This window comes from Gallinula chloropus, assembly GCF_964237585.1.
Source record: "Gallinula chloropus genome assembly, chromosome: 31".
In the NCBI taxonomy this organism is placed as follows: Eukaryota; Metazoa; Chordata; class Aves; order Gruiformes; family Rallidae; genus Gallinula; species Gallinula chloropus.
Window position 1 is genome coordinate 2318198 of NC_140116.1, and position 25439 is coordinate 2343636.

The 25439-nt window shown below is 44.3% G+C and overlaps 1 protein-coding gene across 1 annotated transcript; it reads right to left on the minus strand.

Annotated features, from left to right (window-relative positions):
- Window positions 1–2638: 2638 nt before the first annotated feature.
- Window positions 2639–25439, minus strand: LIMA1 (LIM domain and actin binding 1; the record flags this gene model as incomplete). Its single annotated transcript, XM_084277138.1, has 10 exons — window positions 2639–4008; window positions 4450–4583; window positions 7492–7607; window positions 8432–8489; window positions 10726–10833; window positions 13123–13271; window positions 14640–14748; window positions 20310–20744; window positions 22721–22766; window positions 25321–25439. The coding sequence occupies 10 exons, from the start codon at window positions 25437–25439 to the stop codon at window positions 3003–3005; spliced, it is 2280 nt and encodes a 759-aa protein (XP_084133264.1). The 3' UTR covers window positions 2639–3002.

Genomic DNA, 25439 nt, shown 5'->3' on the forward strand with positions numbered 1-25439 from the left:
ATCAGGAGGAGTGTGGGCAGCAGGTGACAGGAGGGGATCCTCCCCCTCTGCTCTGGCCTGCTCAGGCCCCACTGGAGTGTTGTGTCCAGTGCTGGGCTCCCTGGGATCAAAGGGACAGGGATCTCCTGGAGAGAGTCCAGAGGAGGGACAGGGAGATGCTGAAGGGCCTGGAGCATCCCCCCTGTGAGGAAAGGCTGAGGGAGCTGGGGCTGTTCAGCCTTGAGAAGACTAAGGGGGGACCTAATTAAAGTCTATAATTATCTTAAGCAGGGGATGCAGGGGGAATGGGCAGCCCCTTTTCAGTGGTCTGTTGGGACAGGACAAGGGGCAATGGCTGCAAGTTGGAGCATAGGAAGTTCCGCACCAACATGGGGAAGAACTCCCCCAGTGAGAGTGAGGGAGCCCTGGGACAGGCTGCCCAGGGAGGTGGTGGAGTCTCCTTCACTGGAGATATTCAAGACCCATCTGGACGCCTATCTGAGTGATATGTCCTAGGGAGCTGCTTTGGCAGGGGGGTTGGACCCAATGATCTCTTGAGGTCCCTTCCAACCCCTACAATTCTATGATTCTGAGTAAGCAGTGAGGGTCCCTGTACCTTGGAGACTCACAGGTGCCTCAGGTTTAACTGGAACTCACAGTGCAGAACATTAAAGTCTGCTAACGGCAGCCAGTCTTGCCTTCCCATCACATAACTGGGGCTGCCTTGTAAAATCCAATTGTGTTTCCTAAGAAACAAGTTGTGGGCATATTCAATAAGTCTTAAGTCCAGAACTAATCCTCTTCCTTTTCAAATATACTTAGCACGGTTTCCAGTCAGAAATATATCCAGTTGCTTATTAATTTGAGGAAATCTGACACCAGATGGATTTCATTAGGAAGAGAGGAGGATTACAGAAAGCAGCATCAGCTTTCTTAGCTTTGCAATACCTCAACCTGTACAGATCAAGCCTTACTACTGCTCCCTTAAAGTATCAGTAGGTTGTACACCTCATAGTGTTCCAGCTGGAGAGCTGGTGTGTGGGGCCAGACTCTTAACAGTGCCAGGACACGCAGCAGTGGACACAAACTGGACCCCAGGAAGTTCCTTTTCAACATGAGGAAAAAACTTGTTCCTTTGGAGGATGGCAGAGCATTGGGACAGGCTGCCTGGAGAGGTTGGGAGTCTCCTTCTCTGGAGAGATTCAGAACCCACCCAGCCACAACCCTGTGCAACCTGCTCAAGATGATCCAGCTTTAGCAAGGGGCTGGGACTAGGTGAGCTCCAGAGGTTCCTGCCAACCCCCACTGGTCTGTGACCCTTTTTCCCTTCTCTCTCCTTCCATCCTCTATACACATCACACACGTGCGTTTTCTCAGGGTGCTGCAGGTCACTTAGTGCATTTCTTCTCCCTCTTAGCCCCCATCTATCCCAATCAAACCCACCTCAGCTAGAGCACTGAAGCAAGGGGGCAGGGGCCAAAAAAAAACCCCAAAAAACCCAGTTGTCCTCAGCTACCATGCCTGAGGACTACCTGAAGTCAGAAATGGAAGTGTAACACACCCACACTCCCTATTTCTTTTACCCAGACTATTCAGTTCCCTTCTCAGCATGAGAGGAGTCTGCTCATCTGACAGTCGACCAGAAAGAAGTGGACTCACAGTGTCACCTAGTGGCACCAAAAAAATCACTGTCAGGTCTCCAGCTTCCAGTAAGAACACCAGCTTTTCACCCATCCTCCCTCCTGTTCTTTTACAATTGCTCCCTCATTGTGAAACAAGTATGAATCCAGTCTTCAGACAAATTTTAATGTAAATAACCAAACTTTATTGGAGGTTTTGTCGTTAGCAGGGCTGTTAAAGCGGAATATTTTACACCTCAAGTATAGTTAAAGAGCTAATTCTCATGAGAATACAGTACAAATAAAAGCTAATACAAAAGGTCATCCTTCTTCCACCGTTCAGCATTTCATTGTTTGTAAAAATGAAGTCAAGTTTTGAAATGTACTGAGCTTCAACAGTCGCAATCAGAAAACTTCACTTTCCAGGTGGTTTTATTCCAGAGATTTTTGCAATGTGGAGCAATTTCACAGCCATCACGAAGAGATTTATGGCAGTTTGATACAAGTTGCATTTCAGAGCTGTCAAAAGGCCTTAAAAATATCACCTGTAATTTTAAATGAATGACAATGAACTCCAGGGGGAAAAAAAAACCCAAGCAAAACCCCAAAACCCCATGTCAAATGCATATGGAATGCCAAAGTAATGCCCTACAGGCTACTGCAAAAGTGTTGACTTATCCTCAAAGAGATCTGTCAGTCATCAGAGGTTCTGGTTAAGCACTAAAATACATCCAGCAACAGGCACCTCATTCCAGTTGCGCAGAGAATCAAGAGTAGAGAGTCTCCAGTTGATCACAGGCAGTTCAGAGAAAGAAAAAAAGAGGATTAAAAAAAAAATCAGATTGCACTCAGTTTAAGATGCTTTCACTGTTGGATAGTCAGCACAAACCTATGGGTTTTTATTATTAGTAATCCCAGCTGTGCCCTTTACATGTATTAAAGTGCCTTCAGTTGCCATTTTTAAAAACAGGCCAGAAAGTCCCCTTGAAATTGGTCCCGAAGCACTGCAGGAGCATCTGTAGTGGTAATGGTGTGTTACAGGAAGCCTGTTTCACACAACTGTTGGAGGTACAGTGAAATTCCAGGAGTCGTTAGTGAAATAATATTGAATTTCAGGAAGGACAAGACAGGAGGAGTACAGAGCTGCCCTGTCCTCATTCTGTGGACAGAGATTACCTGTTGAAGCTATCCCACAGCCAAATACTTGTTTCCATGCACCTAAATAGACTCTTTCCAGGCTTCCAGAGTATTCTTCTAGTTGAGATAGTTTGTACATAGGATTCCCTTAATGTTGACGTGCAGTATAGCATCGCTTTCATGGAGAACAGCTGATTGTTAAAGCTAGAAACACCGATTTAAAAAGGCCCAGCACCTTACAGCAAGTTTTCCAGTAAAAAGGCCAATTTATTCTTCATCATCATCATCTTCATAGTAACGATTCCTTTTGATCTGTTCTTCCACAGAGAGATCCTCCATATCTTCACCCTCCCAGAAACCAACATCTTGGGATTTGCGATTCTGGTTAGGAGACGATTCCTTTGCAGTCACAACATTGGCAAAGCTGGAATGTTTAGGAGAATTTGGTTCAAGGGATTCTTCATTTGGAAGCTCCTGCTCTTCCATGGCATGTTCTTCCTCATCTGTCTCTGCATTCAACTGGCCATTTTCTACAAAGCTCTGGTCTGCTGTTTTCACACCAGGCAATGCCTGTTCTTCCTCTACATTTTTCTCTTCAGCACTCTGGATGTTGCTGTTCTCAACCTTCTTTTCTTTTTGCTTTTTCTCTACCACCACCTCTCTCTCCAGCTCCTCGCTTCTTCTCAACACGTCTCTCTCTGCCTTAGGAGGAGAACAGGAATTCTCTGTTTTATGGCCTTTGACAGATACTGTTCTAAATGAGGCTGCAACCGTGAAGGGACGACTTCGCTCCTTCAGCGAGGAAGACCTCCTTAACTTTTTGAGATCCATATCCACATCATCCAGCGCATCTGGCTTGGAATTCTCCTCTTCTGGGGGCCATTTGGGTTTGAAGACTTTGATGCCCTCATCTAAGGCACTTCCTTGAGTACTTTGGTCCGATGGAGGCGGCCAGGCAATCCTGAGCTTTTTTGTTTCTGCTGGTCTCTCTTCCCTTTCAGGCAAAGCTGAGGCTTTTGCTTCCATGCTCGCTGCCAGAACTCCTACTTTTGCAATCGGGGCATCCTCTACTCCTGGGCTTTGTGGACTCTCTGTTGCATTTACACCCTGGGCAGTTTTCTCCGGGGATTCTTCACCATCACTTTTCCCTGCCCATAACTCCTTATGTTGCTTGTGTCCAAAGCCTTCATCATAATTGCCTTTAGATTTGAAGAGCTGATTGAAGTGAGGCTTGCAGTAAATATTCCCACGCAGAGACGCGTACGTCCCAAGGCTGTTCAGGAAAACACAAAGTCAAATGTTAGCATTCAGTGTCTTGGCTGCTGAGACTGGTTTATCTTTTAGTTACATTACTGAAGCAATTTGATGTCTGTCTTCCAGCACACATAGGAAAGACAAGCTCACAGCTTTGCTTGGCCCTCTTTTCAATTGTCAGGCTTCTTTTTTTCCTGTTTGTTCGTTGGGTTTTGGTTGGTATTTTGCAACAAAGTTGGAAATTATATTTTTCCCCCACATAAAATTACACTGAAGGCTCTAAAAATAGGCTGCATCAAACACCAAAGCCACTGTCAGAGCCATGGCTGTATGACCACTGCTACGCTCCTCTCCAATTCACTGGATTACGGTTGCCTGCAGCCTGAACAGCATCTTCCTCAGATGCTGAAGGGGAAAGCTACACTTCCTAGATGGCAGCCAAACGGAGCAGCACGTTTACCTGAGTTTACTGTTGCAGTAGGAACAGCGGAAACAGCTGATGTGAAACACTTGTTGGTTGGCGAGGAGCCTTTCCATCGGGTACACGGTCTTCTGACACCCAACACAGGTCTCCTTCATTGGCAACTGGAATTTCTATGGGAAGAAGAAAAAGCTCCTTAACTGGAAAACGAATTAACTGCTTGGGTACTTGGCTTGGGTTCATGCACAGCTTCTTCCAGAGTCCTCAGAAAAACTGCAGTGTTCGCTTTCTGCAGCTCAACGCTCATTATGGTAAGAGTGGGTTCTGGTGGGCAGCGAGTGAGGGAGAGACTATGGCGAGCCTAGGGGATTGCTGTGGCTTGACAGAAAGCCAAGGTTTTGCCCCAGTGAATTCCACAGCTGAGGCATTGCAAGTTGAGCAATGTCTGAGAGGGAACAATGAAAACACTGGAACTTCAGCCTAACTTCAACTCAGCCAGTTCCCAAAAGGCAAACCTATTTCTGCAACTTCAGTTTTTCTTTAGAGGAAAATGATGAAGAAGCATTCAGGCAGATTGCAGTTGGTATGAGGCTTAAAAAAAACCAATCAAAACCACAGAAAGAGCTAAAATAACCTCAAAATAAGAGGTAAAGGAGGGGAAAGGAGTGGAATGGACTGCTCAACAGTTTGAAATGATCTGGTTCTGCTCAATGCAGAAACAGTTTCAGCACAGATACAAGCAGCAAGAAACACTTCTGACTTCATTTATAAGCCATGCCAGGTCCACTGCAAAGAAACCATTCTCAGGTTTCAGGACATATGCAGCCCTCAGACTTGAGGCTTCCAGTGAGCAGACCTTGGAGTTTAAACAGCTAAAGCTGTTTACCTGCTCGCTAAGAGAACTTCCTGAGAGCTCAGTGCAAGGGTCAGCTTGAACGCCACAAAGTCAAGTGTCGCTGCTGCACTGAGGGGAACAACCTCAGGTTCTGTTGTCTGACAGCATCAAGGAAGCAAGTACATTGTCCAGGAAAAAAGGTCACTACATGCCATTCACTTCTTGGAATCTATTAAACTTGGCCAATAGGGAAAACACTTTAAATAGAAATTAACTAACTTCAGAGTTGAAAAACTGGCAGCTACTTTAGCAGCAGGGCAACAGAGTTTCTAGGCTCCATACCCTTGGGTCTACACAGACACATTGATACTGTAGCATTTCTTTGACAAACAATTACCTGCTAAAAACTCACTTAAAAAAAAATTAAGGAAAAATATGATGCCTAAAGAAAACAAAAAACCAGGAAGGTCACAGGAAGACATAATTACAACAGTTTATTTGAAACAGACTAGAAACAATGGTTAGGCAAGGAAAGTTACAGTATGTAAGGGACAGATTGCTGAAGACAGAGCCAGCTGAAGTCAGTTTATCAGAACCATAAAGTTTTCTGCCAATTTAGTTCCAGTTTAATAGGTATTTCCATTTTTTAAGGCATTGCTTGAAGTTATGGTAGATTAAAGTTCTAATTATGATGACAGCTCGACCAACAAAAATTCAAAGCTCCTTTTGGAAAAAAAAAACCCACCCTCTACAATTTCTGGGTGCTGCCAAAACAGTGTATAAACTTCACTTAGTGACTCAAAATTCAGAAATCTCAAAAAAATCCAATCAATCATCCCTGCTTGCCACAGGGAGCAAGGCAGCAATGGTTTGCTTGCCCGTCAGAAAGTAACTCTCCCTGAAATGCTTAGTTTTGCAAATTGGTAGCAGGGTGCTGGCATGTGCTTCTGCAACACTCATCCCCACCTAAGAGGAACTTACTTGTATGACAAGGAGACCTATGTCTGATGGAGAGGCGCTTTGGGGCGTGAAGAGAAAGAAATTCCACTCTGGGCATACTACTAATAGGAGCTACAGGAGGAAGGTGAGGCCCAGTGAGTATAAACAAAGCTTGAGAGAAAGCTGAGAGTTGAGCTCACATTAGGAGGGAAGCAGAAGGCAGGAGTAGAGGTTAGGAACCAAGAACAGGAAACAGAAGCTGGAAGAGACAAATAGGAACCTTACATGAATAAACAGCATCTGGGTTTCTATCTCAGCAGTGCAGCATCTAAAGCAGTAACAAGGTAGAGGACTAAACCAGTTCTAGTTGTATTAAAGAGGTGGCACAGAGGACCGAGACACACAGCTTGTGTGTATCTTGTAGGCTAGAACAGACTGAGGTTACAAAAACCTTATAGACAGCTCTAATTTCCCATACTGGCATTTATACTCCAGAACATTAGGAAGCCACATCTCACTGGTCTTCGTGAGGTCAGTGCTGTTCCTCTCAGAGATGGGGAAAACAACAAAAGCACAGTTGTTTCCTCAGGAGTGAGCCAGGAAGTCTGTGGCAGCCAAAGGGACTAGGCATCCTAACTCCAGACAGCACACGTGACAAGCAAGTACAGTGTGATCAAAATGTTCAGCACTGGTGTTTGTGTGTCTAATAAGATTAGCAAATACATTCCTATCCAAGACGTTCTCCATCTGCTTTTATCCTTTAGAGCTCCCACTAAAGAAAATGGAACATTATGGACCTGCTATTCAGAATGCCAAACTGGATCTTTGTGGAGTCTCATCACAGCATCCTTAGTAGAGAGCTGCTATCAGCTGCAGCTACTTTGGGAACAGCTGGAAGAGGAGGGTGGAAAGCCAAGTCCCAGCCTGCTGAAGGCTCTGAAAAGCAGTAATCAGAACCTCAGTGCCAGTCTCTAGGAGCACTAACTTTACAAGAGGAACAGCCAAGCCTTGATACGATCCCCTACTCAAGCCCCTTTTCCCACACTGAAGAGAAACCACCTCTGTCACAGGGGCACAGTGTTATAACAGCAGTAGGACAACTCCCAGTAAGCAACTCAAACTGAGTCTTTGAAGACAACTGTCAGTTTTGAGATGCTTTCCCAGCCTGAATTAAAGTTCCCTTGGGAACACAGTCTGATGAAGACAGATCAGATATCGATACAGTTCTGCCCGACCCTTTGTGACCACATTTTCAGCAATAAACAGAGAAGTTAGTTGGTTTTAGAGAATAAATAGCTGTCTTTTACCTTCACTGCTTTTGGCAGAGATGCATCTGTCTGGCCAGCTGGTTTAGAACCAAAGTTTTGCTGCTTTGTGCTGACAGGTTTCTGAACTTCTGTCTCACTTTCCAGGTTTTGTCCAACTAGAGGAAAAGGTAATTACAGTGACTTTAAAACCATTGAAAGCTTAAGCTCTAAGAACAAACAGCAATCCTACCAGGTAAGGGCTAACATTCTCTCTTGAACATCTGCTGTTAAACCTTTAGATCTAGATACCTCAACACAATCATTCTACTTCTCTGATTTACCAGGAGAATTAAGTTGCTATGTAAAGGAAACTACTGTACAGGGATCCAACATGTAACTTCATTTCTGAAAGTGCTCATGTCTGGGCTTGGATTTAGGTGTAAAGCTAAGGCAACATGAGAATGTGCTGACCTACTGTACTGAATAGGAACTTGTCTATCTCTGAACAACACCAAAGATACTTGGTAGTTGTCCTGCATTAATAAGTCCTTCAGCCTACTGATTGATGCAGTAGTTGCCAGAGCAACTTTGTAAGAGTTTCCTTCAGGTTTAGATGTTCATTTGCAGTTGTAATTCTAAGACTTTGGTGACTCTTGTTTGCTCTGATCAGACACATTTAAGTGCAGCTTCCTCCACGTTTGGACTTAAACTGAACTAACTAGTTGCCAGAGCAACTACTAGGAAGCTGCACTTAAATGTGTCTGATCAGAGCAAACAAGAGTCACCAAAGTCTTAGAATTACAACTGCAAATGAACATCTAAACCTGAAGGAAACTCTTACAAAGTCTGAGTTAGGCATGGGACAGATCTCTAGCACAAGACAGGTTTTTATTGGGGAAATTCATCATTTGACAGCTGATCTTAAGCAACCCACACACACCAGAGTTAGTGCTTTTGCCAGCCACGTGCTTATTCTTGTTGAGGCAGAAGGAGTGCTTACCATTGCCATCCTCTAGAAGACCAGAGTGGAACGACAAGCTGTTCTCTCCTACAGAACCCTGGAAGAGAATATCAGACAATGAACACCTCTGACCTCCTGAAAGTCTGAATAATCATGGCCTGAGTAATCCAAACCACAGCATGACACTAAGCACATAAACAGGAAGACACTGGCCACACTGAGACACCCACGGAGCTACTTTTTGGTTTATAAAGGCACAGAGTCCAGCTGGCTGCCAAGAGTGTCGGTCCTTGCTCAAGGTAGACATCCTCTGACATTTACAGATCTTGTAGTATTTAGATCTGCTGTCAGTGTTCACACACACAAATGTAACATTTCTCTTTTCCCAAACATCTGCAGCTGTGGAGTTTCATCTGTTAGTCCCCAGAAATCTTGTTGATTTTATTGATGTTGGGTTTGTGGGGGTTTTTTTTAACTTAGACTCGGAAATCTCATGGCTCCAACATCTGACAAACCTTTAACATTTAAACATTCAGAAAGACATCACTTTTGGGGGGAAAAAAAAAAAGAGGATAAAAAAGAAAAGATTACTTTTTAAAAAAAAAAAAAACTTTCATAAAACTAGAAGTCTGTGGGGTTCCCAGGTTGGGACAAACATGCCTGGACCCAAACTGTTCATCCTCCTTCAGGAACAGATCATATTAAAACCAAAACCCAGCTGGATATAAACCAGTTTCAGATACTAAACTTGTTACAGATAAAGCTCTTGATGTATATTGCTTTATTAAACTTGTCACTACTGCTATTAAGTTGTTAAGTAGCTACACTCAAACTAAAGTACTGTAACAAGATTAGCTGCAAATCATCTGTAATTCACTTTAATGATTGAAAAGTCCATCGCAAGCAACTGCAGTATCCAAATTACAGAGGCAATCAGGAAGCCAGTTACATATATTAACATACTCTGGTGTACTGAAAAAAACCACCACTAGTATACTGGGAAGTGCATCTGTATGTTCTGTGGCTATTAGGGTGTCTCACAGGTCTGGCTACTAAACCTTTCATGGATTCAGTGTGAAAAACGACAGATAAGCTTAGCAAGTTTCTTTTGTTTCCTTTCTGCTAGAGGATTCTTGTTGCTGACATTTGCTACTCAAGAGTTTTAATTAGGCTCATTTCCAAAGTTCATCATGCAATTTGAAAAGGACAAGCCTGGCTCTCACACAATGTTCTATTCAGCTTCTTAATTGCACCTGGACACCCCAAGAAGCAGCTTCACAATTACAGCCCAACGCAAGAAATCTTATTCACATCTCCCATTCACCAACAGGGATGTATTCTGATTTAACAGGTGTTCTTTTAATTAAACTTACCTTTCAGCAAAAAGCAGCCCCCACCAGTTGAACATGAAGCTGCTCAGCTGTTGGGGAGCAACAGCTGAAAGCAACAATTTGGCCCCTTGCCCAAGGCAGGCTGGAAAGCTCTAAAAGCCCTCCTGGCATTAGGCTGCCACGTGTTCCAAATGGCTGGGATACACAGTACCCCAATTATTATTCCACTACTTTTATCCCCTTGGCTGTCCCCAGTTCAGTAGACAAATGCTTGAGCATTTATAACTGAGTCACAATTTACAGCTGAAGCACAAAAATACCCCCCAAGAACAATCCCAAACTGGCATTTGCAGTTACCTTAACCAAAATTTAGCCACTAAATTCAGAAAAAACAGTGACAAATTCCTTTTGCTTGCATCATACAAAAGCTTTTCACGTTGGTTTGAGGGTTTGGGTTTTTTTTCCCCACTGGTGTGGTTTCTTTTTTGGTTTATTAAAACAAACCCATTCAAACAAAACAAATCCTTGGCTGTGAATCATCTTTTTACTGTTAAGGAACATGACAAAAAGTTTAGGTGGCTTCATCAAAAAATTACTGGCAGAGGAAAACAAAAAAACCCAGCAGAACAAAAAAACCCCCCATGAAACTATCAGAGGTTTCAGCCTTAGTCAGCTACTGAAGTGATCAGAAAATACCTAAGTATCATGCTGAAGGATCCTGGCACACTACAGGCATGTCATTACTGAGAAGACAGCTGCCCAAGGAAACTTGAAACTGGTCTCTAGATATTCTCTGTAACAGCTTAAAAGTCTTCTACAGAGATTTGCTAGTTTATAATTCCAATAGTTAAAGGAAAACAGGAATTGTGCAGCATGTAAATAATCTGTATCAGCTGCTCCTAGTCAACTGCTGGATGGCAGGTGGAACAAGCCTATCAACTGTGCTTCAACTAGTTCCACTTCAAGTGAAGTCCTTGATCCTCACCAACATGAGCATCTTACCTTCTCCCCATCCTGACAGGAAATGGAGTCCTCAAGACTTGGTGGCATATTCTCCTTCTGCTCAGATTTGTAATTCTTGAGTTCACTCTCACTGGCTTGAATCTCATTCTACAGAATAAAGCACTTGAAAGTTGACAGGTTCTTTTCCCTACAGAAGTAATGGCTTTCTATTTTTCTTAAGTTGTCTGTTTCAACTGTTTTCCTACTACATACAGTGATGATTAAAGGAAAGGGCATTAAAAAAAATCTCTACAAACTTGGAAAGTGATACATGCTAGTGAAGAAAAAAGATGGGGCTGTAGAATTTTACTGTACTCTTATGGAAGCAATGTCAGCATTTTTATAAACAATCCCATCTCTATACTTCCAGATTCCTGTTTAAAGACAACTTTTCTTATTTCCCCCATCAATCCACATCTTCCCTTTCCAGAAATGTTCACTTTTCATTTGAAATTGCAAGTGCTAATGCACTGTGTTACTGAAAAATACAAACCTGACATAAAAGCAAATCCTCCCCTTGCTTCAACACTAGTCAAAAACCTAATTCTGTTATTCACTGACATTTTGCATCTTGACAAACTGACTTGTGAAAGGCTCTCACAAAAGCATCTTTCAGACTTAAAATTAAAAACAAATAAATCCAGTGAAACCTCGTGTTTCTCTCACTGCCACAGGATACAGGATAATTGGAGAGAGACTCGTGCCTTTCACAAGGCATTTTCTCTGTAACATGAAAGAGAAGCAGCCAAAAGCCAGCACCAGGAGCTTTTTGTCACAAGCCTGCACAAACCCAACCTCAGCCAATAGGTTGAATGTTTGAATTTCAATGTATAGATCTCCAAATATGCTGCCCACCCTCTCCTTTCCTGCATCCCTTGCTTCTCACCCTTACTATAACCAACTGGAAAGTGTCTGTGGGTTTTAATCCAGTTCTAATTACTCCCCCAGTCCCTCAGAACAGTTGCTCCCAAGAGAGATTATGGGTTTCCTCTGCAGCACAGATGTGACACATTTTAAGAGAAGGGAAGTACAACCACCACCCTGCCATATCAAAGGAGCCCTACTTGCTTTGTCAGCAGGGAAGGAGCAGATCCAGGAGTCAGGGCTGCAGAAGCACTGAAGATGTTGGCCTCAGAAACCGTTGTTTGCTCATTTTCTGTACTGCCCTAACCCATGTGCCAGGCCAAAATCAAAGGAGATTCTGCCAACTGGGGCATCCTAGGAGCTTCAGGCTGGACTGACACTCAAATCATGTTGGGAATTTGCAAACAAGAGTCTCAAGAGACACCTATGGTACATCTCTTGCTGTTAGGACATAGCTCAGTGGCTCAGCTACCACTCAGTGCCACAGACTGAGAGGCAATCTAGCAAACCCAATCCAGGGGAGAAGCAGGATGTAGAAATCAGCAATTAGCAGTTAATCAGATTTGTTGCACTGGCTGCAATTACTTTCCATTCATGCAGTGAAGTTTACTCCACTTCCCTCCTGAGGGCTGGAAGAATCAGACTCACACTGCACATGAAATTCAAAAGCCATTTCAGATGGGTAGGGCCTCTTGCCTCTCTACAACAATACAAAGCACGTGCTCTTCCAAAGCTCAGAATCATCACTTTTGGCTTTTTTCATAACTTAAAACAGTCTATCTTCTTAAAATATAATATTCTGGCTAATAAAAGAAATACTTAAGCAATCAAAGTTCCCATCATTAAGCGAAAGAATTAGATGGTCCCAGCAAATGTACTTAAGCATATTTTAATCAAAGCTTAGAGTCTTGCAATCTCTTCAGCTGCAATGCTTTCTCATGTTTCATTAACTGTTCATTTCCTGACCAAGTATCTGCAAAATCTGCATGGGTCTATTCACTGCAAGAGTCTAATTGGATTCAGAGAATGGGTGAGAAGATTTGAAGGGAGGTAAAAAACAAAAAGGGAGGAAAACTGAGTGGAGATCCCCAGAGCTGTAAGCCAAGAGATCCAGGTTCTGTGCATTGTACATTGACACTGAAAGTCATTCCATCTTACCGTGCCTCAGTTTCCCCTAGCTTATGGCTCTCATACAATACAGATTTGACTTTGTTTAAATAAAAACCCAAACAAAATAACACCCAACACACCAACACACAGAGAACTACAGGCATGCAGAGAGAGAGTCAGCTATGTTTCAGAAGGATGTCAGTCAGGATGCCAGCAATTAACTCCTTGGAAAACTTTCAAGATTATTCCAGGAAGATGCAAACACTTAAGTCTTCCTGCAGTAGAAATTACTCCTACAGACACAAAATCCTTTGCAAAAGAAGATAACACCATCTTCTTAAAGCCTGGTTTTTATAAGATCTTCTTTCCAGTCTCAGGTTGGGAAAAGAGGTCACATCTACACGAGCCAAAGACCAAACTTACTGTGGTAACGAGCCCCGTGGAACTGCCCTGCTTGGACACTGCTGCCTGATACTTTGCCAGCCTATCCTTTATTGAAGTCTCTGTTAAGCGAGGCATCTCCAGGCTTTTCTTGGTCTCTGCTTTATCTGGGCTGAGCACTGGACTGGTATCTACAAAACACCCCAGAAAAAGAAGCACATAAATAAAGGGTAACTTCCAGGGACACCAGTAGACACGTCTACAGGAAGATTTACAAATCCCCTTCTCTTCACCACTCCCAAGACCACAGAAATTCTTCAAAGTTTTCTGTTCCAAGGCTCATAATGAATCCAGCTGGTTTCAGAAGCAGCATATTCACCAGATGCAGGGTCCAGCCAGCGCTCTCAGAAGTAACCAGAGGAAGAGTTTTTAACACTGGAGATTGTTTTGCTGTTATTGTCAAATGAAAGCAGCTGCTATGGTGGCTAAATGGAAACATACATCACTCCTGTAATGAAACAGTTCTGAGTCTTTTGGGAAAAGCATGGGAAGTGAGGAAGGAAGTCTCACCTGCCACTTCCACCTTCTCCATGAAAATAATTTATCCCATTGACATGTTACCAAGAAGGATCTCCAGCACGAGCACAGTATGAAGTAATAATTCAGCATGGGCTTGCAGGATCCTTTGAAGCATATGGTTTTATCTCAAGAGGAAAGAAACCTTTGGAAGCAGACCTTCTGACTCAGGACTATGCCCCATTACCTGCCATCCAACTTCCATTTTTGCTGTCAGACATTAGCCAAATAGGCTTAAAAGTCAGCTCCTGTGTCTGCTCTGCTGTCTAATTTCCTTGTATAATGGCCAGGTCTTCAGTAATAGCTTAAATTTTTAATAAAGAATGATTTAAAAAAATGGCCTTCCACTAGCTAGTGGCTTCAAATGACTAAAATGTTGTGTGAATCATTAAGGTGTCTCATGGAGACAATAAACAAACATAAGGAGTTCTTTGCCATTCTCTGCAGTATGGCTCAATTAAAGGACACAACAGGAATCACACAGTAGTTGAGATCTAATATTAGCCACAGGCTGAAAACACACAAGAACTTATAGAAAAGAGTCTCCAAACACGTGAAAAAAAATGTAATTCTCCTTGAGTCATAAGACTTGCTGTAGTTTCCTGTGTCTGGACAAGGTAACAAGGCTGAGAATTAAAGCAAGACAGAAGCAGGCATCTTGCCTTGTCTGTTTGCTACTTTCTAAATTAGCCTGACCATGACAAGCAGTTCTAGGATTGTCCTAGGCTTAAGACACAGGAAAGAAAGGGTTCTGTTCCTCCACTTGCTCTTTATCTCCTGTGCCTCCTTCTCCTGTGCTTTAAAATTCAGAGCAAGACTTAATTCCTGAAGCACAACGCTCACATGGGCTGTACAGATGGAAAATGGGTGTGTTTCCTTCCACTCCTGGAAGGCAAAAGTTATTTCCTTTGCATTGTACAAAGTAGTTTTATTTTATAAACTCAAACCAACCAACCAAAACTCAAACCACGAGGTTTACTGACCTGATGTACTGTGGCTCCTCTCTCCTTGGCCAGCATCAAAGTCCTCTGAAGAGAGGCTGTTTTCAGAAATCCTCCTGCCCACTGCTGTCTTCCTCTGGTCTCTAAGGACCTGTTAGAGACAAAACCCACCTATCAGCTGCCTGGACAACCAAGGATTGTTGCGTATAATCCTTTAAGATGCACAGGTGTCACTAGCAAATCTGCTTTACTGGAATAAACAAGGCTAGCAGGTGACATCTTATTTAACCAATATAAAGTTTGATCACAGAATACCTGACCCTCTGTCACCTGGAAAGCACTTTCTTGAAGAGGTCAGTAGATGCCCTTTGCTTAGTTATCTTTGAAAAGTCAGGAGAGCCACAGAGATCAGATTTTTAAGCATTTACCATGCAAACACAAATCTCCAGCCTAGATCTTTGCACTTCATACCATTTCTTTTGAAGCCAGAGCTCAGGGTCATTTTATGAAGATTTAAAACCAGAAATGAGCAAGCTACCAAAAATTCACCTTGATTTTCAGCAATGGAGAGCAGAATAAATACTGTTGTAATAACTTAAGTTACTTGTTTTGATTTGTATAGCAAATAATTCCCTAATTAGGTCTGATAAGGCTGAAGCTTAAGCAGGAGAGTGCTGGAGATAAATATTCTCAGATATCCAGGGTAATCACTACCAGGGCTGGACAGGGTGGCTGCAGCACTGTCACACAGATGCTCTGGCTGGCTCATTCAGATTTGATTCTCATTTCTTGATACCAACTCCCCAAAAATCTAATGCTCAATAAAACAAATCGTGAGAAGACATTTCCACAGCTGTGTTAAATCCTCATGAAGTGCAGAGTTTTATCTCACTTGGCCAAGAGAGGATGTTTTCCCAGCTTGACAGTCAACCTATAAAACACTAAAAGGTGACAGATCTCTGTTCCCTCCCTCAGAAGGGTTAAATCACAGAGCCAGCTGGAAATGAGGATGGAGACTAACCTAGGGAAAGAAGGCAGGTCTGGCAAGATGCTCCAACCACACATTCCCCCCAACCCCCAACGAGTTTCTTATTTGCTACTCACCAAACTGAAGGAAATTCCACAGTTTAACTTTTAACAGAGAATCACCAGGAAAAAAATCAGGCTGCTCTGGCACACAAACCAGCAACTTTACCAGGGAAGGAAAACACAGCTGGGAGACCACTTTTTCCATTAGCATGGGAAATATTTTCTATTTCTGTGGTTTTAAGACTTTGGTAACTTTTCTTACTGGAAAAGAGCTTCGCTATGACGAGCCTTTTCCTTCCACTGAGTGTGCGGATAGGTTCAGTTTGGGAGTGTCTGTGCACTTGTGAGGACTTGCAGATTCCTCACTCTGCACAAACTCTCCTTCTATGATTCTTATTCACCAACACCTTGAGCCCACAAGCCTCAAGTTCTTACAACATACAAACTTGTCATTCAAAGGATCTCAGCTTTTGAGTGGCATACAGAGATTACAGGCAGAATACAAGATCCTTTTAGGATGCAGAAAACAGGTTTATTAGCCCACTTGAACCCCCTGACTATTTAAACACTGCCCTGGGTTTGGTGTGTTTTGGTTGTCATTTGTTGGGTGTTTACTCTGTGATTTGTTTGGGGCTTTTTTTGGAGGGAGTAGACTAATAGGAGGGCACCACGTGCATTTTCTTGCACACAGCAGAAGTGACAAAGCTCTAAATGACAAAACAAGCTTGCAGTATAGTTGCATGGGAGGTTTAAATGGCATTAAGAGGGTGCATAAAGGGAACAAAGGTCTTAATTCAGGTCATTTAGATCCCACATCTGGGATTCCAACCTCACTGAAGGAAACCATCAGCACTTTCCAGGAGAAAATAGCAGTTAGAAATCAAGATTAATGAGTATTCTGTCCACTAAATTGCCTCCAGTCTTGTCAGCTCCTCTCCTCCTGTCCTCTTTGCCATCTCAGGCATCTACAAGTATCACAACTTCACCCTCAGAACTCTTCAGTAGGTAAACTGTGTAACACAATGAGCTTAGGTCTTAAGAATCCAAAATACTGAAGATTTACTTAAGAGTTCAGAGATATTTCTGTACAAGTCTTAGTACTAAATCAAACAGATATAAAGCCAATTGTATAGATTTTTGTATCAAGTTTTATATTGGGGTGGGGGAAGCAGAGTGATAGGAAAAAACAGTTTAACAAAAGGAAGATGAGGGAACTTTCCCCATTAACAATCAAAAGACTGGAATTAATCATGGTGATTGCTGCTCCTGGAAGGTAACACCTCTTGGGTGAAGGCATCCCCTGACTCCTAACCTTATGCATATGCCACTCTCTGTTCCCTTTACAGCCCTGGCTTCTGCTACTTGCAAATGAGATAAAACATTCCACACGTCTGGAAAGCCCCGAAGTTCTAAGGCAACAGAGGTGAGTAGAGAGGCACCACAGAGTTAACATCATTTCACCTGGGGCTAAAAGAGTTGTTGGGCAAAAGACCAAATAAAAGTTACACCTATTTCATTACATTCTAACTGTGTCAAATGTGACCCTGGGCATGAGGTTACCTACACAAGGCAGGAAGTTTTTGCCTTAAAGGAGAAACACAAACAACTTGAAGAACACCTAAATATTGCAGATCTGCTTGCTCTTTTTCTCTGATCTTCCTTGTGTAAGCGTTTGCTATCACAGAAAGAACTCTTTGAAATGCATAAGAGGCCTGATAATCTCTTCTTGCTCTGTGCTGAACCAATCCACACTGACATGACTGCCTCTAACACAGTTAGAGCACCTTTTCCCCCCATGAAGATGCAATATAAAAGGTCTGCCTTGTATTTAAATTGCAGGAGACTGAGCAAGACTTGAATGAATAAACTAGGTGGTTTTGCTTACAACCCTGAAAATGGAGTAGGTTTGTATAGAGAGGGTGATTGAGTCAAGAAATCCAGGCTCTAATCTGGATTCTTGCCCCAGATTTGCCCAGCAACCAAGTCTGCCATGAAGTTATAGCCATGCTGTTACTTGGGTGATACAGATGTTTTGTGTCAGCCAACCTCTGGCTCTGCTTATACCTCAAGACTGAAGGAAAGTTGCCATATCTCAGCTACAGCCTTCCTTGTGCTTAAAACAGGAGTTTATCAACAGAGATCAGAAGAAGTTTAAGTGGCAAGGGAACTCCTCACAGTTTGCCAGACTCCCACCACTCCTGGAGCTGCTTCCCACCTTAGTGAAAAGATCTGTCCCCTCACAGCGCCTGTCTTCATTGTACGTGCCTGCATGACATCATCCCCCAGCCCTCAGAAAAACTCCCAGAACCAGAAATCTTACAATAGTGCTTTCTAGTTACAAAGGCACCTCCTCCCCCCCAGACGCTTCAGCTTTAGAGCACTTCCTGCCTTCTCCCTTCTAAAATGAAAAAGTAACCAGATGCACTTGGAATGGGATCAGAGTTTGACCCTAACCTGAAGAGTTTCATACCCAGTGCCTGGCATTTACTGTATTCAGTTGGTTTTCAAGGATATTTGAATTACTAAACTTGGCAGAAACACCAGTTCCAGATTCAGTCAGCAATAAAACAAGTTTATTCCCCTGGGCTAAGATAAAGTTCCTTGAAGCCCATCTGCAAAATGGTACTTTCCTGTGGAATCCCTGATGATTCCTACAGGAAGAGTTCAGAGAAGTGCTATCAGATCACCCCACCCTGTCACACAGAATCACAGGGGTTGGAAGGGACCTCAAGAGACCTCAAGAGGTCCAACCCCCCTGCCAAAGAAGCTCCCCAGGACAGGTTGGTGACCAGAGGGGGCTGGAATATCCCCAGAGAAGGAGACTCCACACCCCCTGGGCAGCCTGTCCCAGGGCTCCCTCACCCTCACTGGGAAGAAATTCTTCCCCAGGTTGGTGTGGAACTCCCTGTGCTCCAACCTGAGTCCATCACCCCTTGTCCTGTCCCCACAGACACTGAGCAGAGGCTGCCCATGTCCCCCTGTGTCCCACCCTTCAGCTCTTGATCCCCAGTGACCAGATCCCCTCTCAGGCTTCTCCTCCCCAGGCTGAACAGCCCCAGGTCCCTCGGCCTTTCCTCCCAGGGGAGATGCTCCAGGCCCTTCAGCATCTCCCTGTCCCTCCTCTGGCCTCTCTCCAGGAGATCCCTGTCCCTTTGATCCCAGGGAGCCCAGACCTGGACACAACACTCCAGCGGGGCCTGAGCAGGGCAGAGCAGAGGGGGAGGATCCCCTCCTGTCACCTGCTGCCCACACTCCTCCTGATGCCCCCAGGATCCCCTTGGCTCTCTCAGCCCCCAGGGCACACTGCTGGCTCGTGGCCACCCTGTCACCCCCCAGCACCCCCAAGTCCTTCTCCTCAGAGCTCCTCTCCAGCAGCTCCCCCCAGCCTGTCCTGATTCCAGCAGTTCTTCCTTCCCAGGGGCCAGACTCTCCACTTGCTTTTGTTGAACCTCATCTGGTCTCTCCCTGCCCAGCTCTCCAGCCTGGCCAGGTCTCTCTGGATGGCAGAGGAGTGTCCTGTGTGTCACCCACTCCTCCCAGCTCTCAGGTACTTGCTGAGGGTGGATACTGTTCCCTCATCAAGCTCACCAATGAAGATATTAAGCAGGACTGGACCCAACACCCAGCCCTGGGGAACACTGCAAATTCTTTTGCCACAGGGGCAAGCTCTTACCTAATGACAAAAGACTACAAAAATCCAACTCTGGAGATCACTACATGCAGACCTAAAACTCACTTTTAAGGCAGAGATGCTCCTCTGAAACTTTAGTTTTTACATCTCTATTCAGCTTTTGTACAAACTTTGCTTTACTCGACGTTGCAGGAAAACCACCCCCTGCAGCAGAACAAAGCCAGAAGTCTAGGAAACTCTGAGAAAACTGGAAAATCCACCAGCATCAAGGCCTCAGGACGATGTTGCAAGTCACTAGCATATGCAACTCATTTTCTAGTTAGGCAATTCTCCCTGGGGACACAGAGTCTGCCGTCCACACGGCAGGATCGGGTTTCAGGAGTTGGAGGAAAATGCAAGCCCTCTGCATTTGCAAGTCAAAACTAGTGAAGGCAGCAGTTTGCCTGGCTATCTCTACTTGGTTTTCCTTGTGAGGATTTTTACTCCACACACACCCACCCCCCTCCCCATCCCGCAGTAAGAAACGTTTGTTGAAGGACAAAGATGAGAACAGGAAAGAAAAAAGATGGGAGTGTTGTGGAGTGCTTGCATCTGTCTGAGGCTCACACAGAGATATGGATACTAAACCCTCTGTGCTCGGGCAGTATTTCCACCACCCGAGATTGCTGAGCTCACTTCAAAGAGTCACTTTTCCTCTTCTATACACACATATACACATCAGCACTTTCATTTCCACACTCGGTGTTTACATAATTAACCTTAACACATCAACAATCCCAACTGGCTTTTAGGAGAAATACCAAATTCCATGCTGCTGCTCTTCAACCGTGCCGCTTTCGCAGGGGTAACTCCTTTTGCAGCCCCCCACAAGCAGCCAAAGCTCCCCTCTCGTATCCCCAGAGCTCAACCCCAACCACGTTGTGTCTCAGCTAAAACAATGACCGCGGAGCCCGGGGTTCAGAGCCACTCCCTCCGCAGCCTTTTCCTGCTGCCCCAGAGGCAGCCGGGCTTTAGCTTCCCCTCCGGAATTCCAAAGGGCAGCAGCTCCTTACCTTGGTCTGGGTGGCTTCGCCCTTTTCAAACATCATCTTGAGCTTGTTGAGCGGGACGTTGTATTTCTCGATCCTCGCCGCGGAGTCGGCGCTGTCACCGGCTTCGGGTTTCTCCACCGCCCGGGGCTCCCGCAGACAGTTTTCCATGTCCCCACTCTCTTGGGAGCGGCTTCTGAACCTCGTGCTGTCACCACCAGGACACTGCAACGGGTCAAGGATGCTGGAAAGGGCCTGGGGGTGAGATGAAGCACCAGCCCCGGCTGTGGGCTGGGTTTCTAAGGGAGAAGCGGGGCTGCCGCCCTTGTGCCGAACCTCAGCACCGGAGCTCCGGAGCGCTTCCTTCCCAGGTTCTTTTCCCAGCACTGGAGTCTCCCACTTCTTCTTTAGCACGCTCAGATTCCCCCTTTTAAAATGAGGGGGCAGATTTTCTGTGCTCTGCAGAGAAGGAGAAGTTAATTCCAGTTATGTGCCCGGAGAAGCATTAAAGCGCTTCCTTTCTATGCGAGAGGAAGTTAAAAGGCTCAGCACTGAGCTCAGCCCTTTTTCAGACAGCTGGGAACAGTTAGGACTGTGCCACATGGAGAAAGCATCCAGGATAGGAAAGGAAGGAAGGAGGGAGGAGGGGGGGGTGGGAGAAAAGTCAGGAGTAAAGCAGGAAGTGAGCAAACAGGATGGCCTTATAAGGGAAAAGGGACTCAGGCTCTAATGAGTTAAATTGCCACACAAAAGGCTTGAATCCACCAAGGAAGGGGAATGAAATCCACACAACCAGGGTGCCTACTCCTAGAACAAGCGAACAATAGGCAGAGCAGCCCTTGGAGGGAAGAAGGGTGGTGTACCAATCCCTTCAGCTGGTTCAGAAGACAACTATTAGCTCTCCTTCCAAGAGGCTGCAGCTTACCTCTCCAAGAAACTAAACTTGTTGGGAGCTTTGTGTTCCTACCACGAGTTAACAGCAGCCTTTGAGTGACAAGAGATCTGCCTGCAGTATTTTATCCCAGGCAGTGTAAGGCTCAAGCTAAGCACTGGCCACAAAAGTCTCCCTTTTATAAAATACCAGCTCATTTGTGGAAGTCTTTCTTCTCTTTCTCTCAACAGCTGGAAAGCTTCAGCAGGAAACATGCAGACAAGTCACAAGCACTGCGAGCTGGATGACAAGGGGTGGAGCAGGAGCAGCACTCATATCTGAGCACGTTTTGGGCTAGTTGTGCTCACAAATCCTTACCTTCCCACCCACCCCAGAGTAACAGACCAGCCCACATTTAATTCATTCAAATCTACTACCTGCCACCACTGCATTTTTGCTGTCACTCCCTCACGCAGACCACTATGTATCAAACTCATTGCAAGTGGAACAGGTCTGCAAGGCTTACAGGAATTAAGCAGGATTAGCAGCTATATTAGGATTTAAGTCTTTCACCCTATTACTCTTCTGGTCACATTTTGAACACTGCTTTGCAAATTAACTTGAATCCACCTCGACTTCCAAAAAAGATCCTCTTGCTTGTTGTCTGTTTTTAAAAGAAAGTACTAAAGTTATAAGGCAAATGTAATGCAACTGAAAACTGTGCAGCAGGTTTCCACAGGAACACCCCTGGACATGGTGCCTATGGAGTCCTGGCACACTTGGTAACACAGATCATTCTTCCTTGGGACTTGCTTTTTCCCAGACCACACAAGCCATAAAGAAAATTTAAAAACCTGAGAATTATTTTCAGAAAACTTACTTCATCACACCTGTATCCCAAACAGAACGACTCCCCCAAGCATTAGAGGCAGCACAGTCTAACAACTTACCTACCTAGCCTGAAAATATTGCTGGTCTTTTTAAATTAACTGAGGATGTGCTTAGACAAAGACCTGCAGTCCCAGTGCCTGGTATTTCAGTCAGGTCCCCTGCCCTCAGTGGAGTTTCCAGGAGAGAATGCAAATCTGTAACTGAGCCAAAAAGGATGGCTCTCCCTCACTCAGGGGGATTTTGAAGCCTGTAAACCACTGCAGAGAAGTTCCCCTTAACATATACTCCCAATCAGAGTGGCTGGCAGCTTTCTTTTAAGCAGACTTTGAAATTCAGTTGAGAAAGGAAGAGGTAGCACACAACTGCCTACAGCTACGAACAGAGGTGGATATTCATGTGTTGTGGTTAACTCATTTTGCCTTCTGCTCAGGAGCCAATTGGTGATTCAACATATAGCTCTGGGCAAGGCACTTGGTTTTCTTTCTTTTCACTCACACTGGGAGAGGGCAGGAGGAACGAGTGAAAAGCAAACACTGTGTCTAAGCCAAGTTTTCTGTAGGAGACATGGCAGCAACTTTGATATTCCAAAGATCATCTGTCACAGAAACATTGCACGTAGGTGATCCGTTCTGATTGCAAGCTGTTGCTTATTGCCTAGGAAACAAGTACTTACACTCCTTTTTTTCTCAGCAGTGGCTTCTTCAGCTGCTTTCTGATACCTTTGAGAAAGAGGAAAGAGAGAAGAAAAAAAAAAAACCCACAGTTTTTAAACAGAACACTCTTGAAGACAGCTGAGATTTCTTTTTCCCCCCCCACCAAGGACTCTGTGCATTTCCCAGACCTGTCAAATAAAAGCAGAGACCAGAAAAACAGTAGAATAAAAGTAGAATAATGCAAAGTGATAGAAACCTCCCAAGTGGTTCTGTTTACAATAACACCACACAATCATGTTTTTCATTACCTAAGCATTCTGAGCTTCAAATACAGACAGTTTACCTTGGAATAGCTGTATTGTTTCTGCCACCCAGCTGTCTGCTGTGCCCCCTTGCAGGAATAACTCAGCTATTTATGCAGCAGCTGCTGAACTGTAACAAATTACAGCTTGGCATACACAGAAAATCTACATAAGTGCCAGTTTATTCTACTATGCTGGCTTGTAAACTGCACCAATTCAGCAGTTGCTTCATGAGCAGCTGAACCATCCCCAGCAGCCGGAGCAGTAATCACAGCCCTCTGAAGATAAGCCACACTTGGATCATGAATCAAAGTCATTTAAGAAGCTACAGAAAACTCCCAGCAATCTGCACACCACTCTGCTGGGTGGAAGTACCTCCCCAGCTAGGAACACACAGACCACGCTGATTACTGGGTCTGTGGAAGGTGATTGCACTTTGCTTTCTGAAATGCACAATTAGCCAGGCACAGGGAGCTTTGGCATTAGTGAGCAGAGCTCTGCTTTTCATAGGGAAGAAACATCACCCAACCTCTGCTCAGGCAAATGATGTTTCTGTCTTCTTGCATGTAGAATTCTAGTTTTGATACAACCCTGAGTATGTTACAGGCAGCAAATGAGACATTCATATTATAATAGTCAGCTTCAGACTTTAATTGCTGGTCTCAGACCAATAACTAACATAGATCACAGGCTCAGCTCCTTGAAAGTAAGAAAACCTTTACATGCTACACTACTACTCACCCTTTTCCCTACAACAGTTGATTTGGTGTGAATGGTGTGCTCCAATGTAGGTTTCTCCACTTTGTTACACTAGAGTAGACAAATTGTACCCTTACTTCTGCTTTACCAGCTGCATTTATTGTACTGACTGAAAGCTGCTGATGGAGTGTAGCTGTCCCTCTTCAATCACTGCAAACATATTAACCTGTGTCTCTGTTATAAAGGTTCCCAAATTTGAGCATGACATGCTGAGACAGTGAGCTTATAGAGGAAGAGAGATCAATACTGGAAGAAGCAGCAAAGAGAGGCATGGCAATGAAAAGCCAAGTACCACACTGCAAAACAAACAAGGGTTGAAGAGACCCAGAGGGCAGTCACTCTGTAAGTTACCCCAACACAGCACACTGAGTCTCTGCTGTTGCAAATTTGCATGTCTCTGACCTGACAAAACTGATAATTTAAACACTGTATGGGATGAATTCCCCCTCCTACAATTAGTTATGTAACAGGGATTTAGAAAAATGACACTCCTCACTCTGTGGGCATTGGCAAAACCAGTAAGTAGGACCATGTTTTTCCAAGGCACTGACACTGCTTATGTAGAGAGACCCTACTTGATGAAGGAACAGCAGTTTGGATTACTTCCAGTAAGCCCTTTTCAAAGGATTACCAACATTTAGCAAGATAACCAGGTTCTGTAATCAAGCTGCAATGAGTGATAAATTACCTTAACAAGAGCGGTCAAAGTGAGCAGCTTCTCCCTAGGACCAGGTACTTAAAGAGTAACTTAAAGAGCCAAGTCTGTGTAAAGTCCACATAGCAATTACCCTTCCCCTACAGACTCCATAAAGTTTCTCCCACACTGTGAGATTTAAATACTCCAAAACCTTGCTGTGTTATTATCACAATAACCTGGAAGACTTTGTTGCCCAAATCCCACTGACAATCCAAGCTGTGAACTATGTATTTCTTTAAGGAAATAAAAGCTTTTCCAGAAAACACACAGAGGCTACCAGCACTCAGCTGGTAACCCATCCTCCATCTCTGATAGTCATTTCTACACAAGTTTTAAGAGACATCCTTGTGAAGAGCCCAACTACTGTGACATCCTCTGCCAGAACTCCTAATAGAGGCTTAGAACACTTGACAGAGTTACCATTTCCTAACCAGTCTCCAACTGGTAAAGCATTACTGCTACTTTTGATAGTACCAGGCAGGAAATGCCATGTTAACAGAGAAACCTATGTCATTCCTGCTTAAGCAGTGGGAGGCTGTTCCCATCAAAGGAAAATCCCAATGGCAACAGTCACCTACATTCCAATACTCTGCCCCCAACAACAAACTGCAATTTGTAGTTGGACAGAAAATGTTCCACTTGATTTTCTGACAGCAGAGAGGAGGTGCTATCATCTGCCTGCTGAAACAATACTGCATCAGCAAGTACAAAAACTTTTGCCCAGGACATATCAAACCAGAAACTTGAACCCACAGAGCAATATTATTTGAGAAGTAAAAGCAACTGTCAGGGAAGCAGCCACTGTGCAGGGTACCAGCTGCCAACCCACACACACACACTGCCTGTGTTCAGCAGCACTTACTTGGAGAACCTCTCCATGAGAGCTGATGACTTATTCTTGTTGACTAGAGAAAGCTCCTTCGCTGTGATTCTCAGAGACTGTGAATTCCATTGTCTTCGATTAAACGGGGAAGGCTCCAT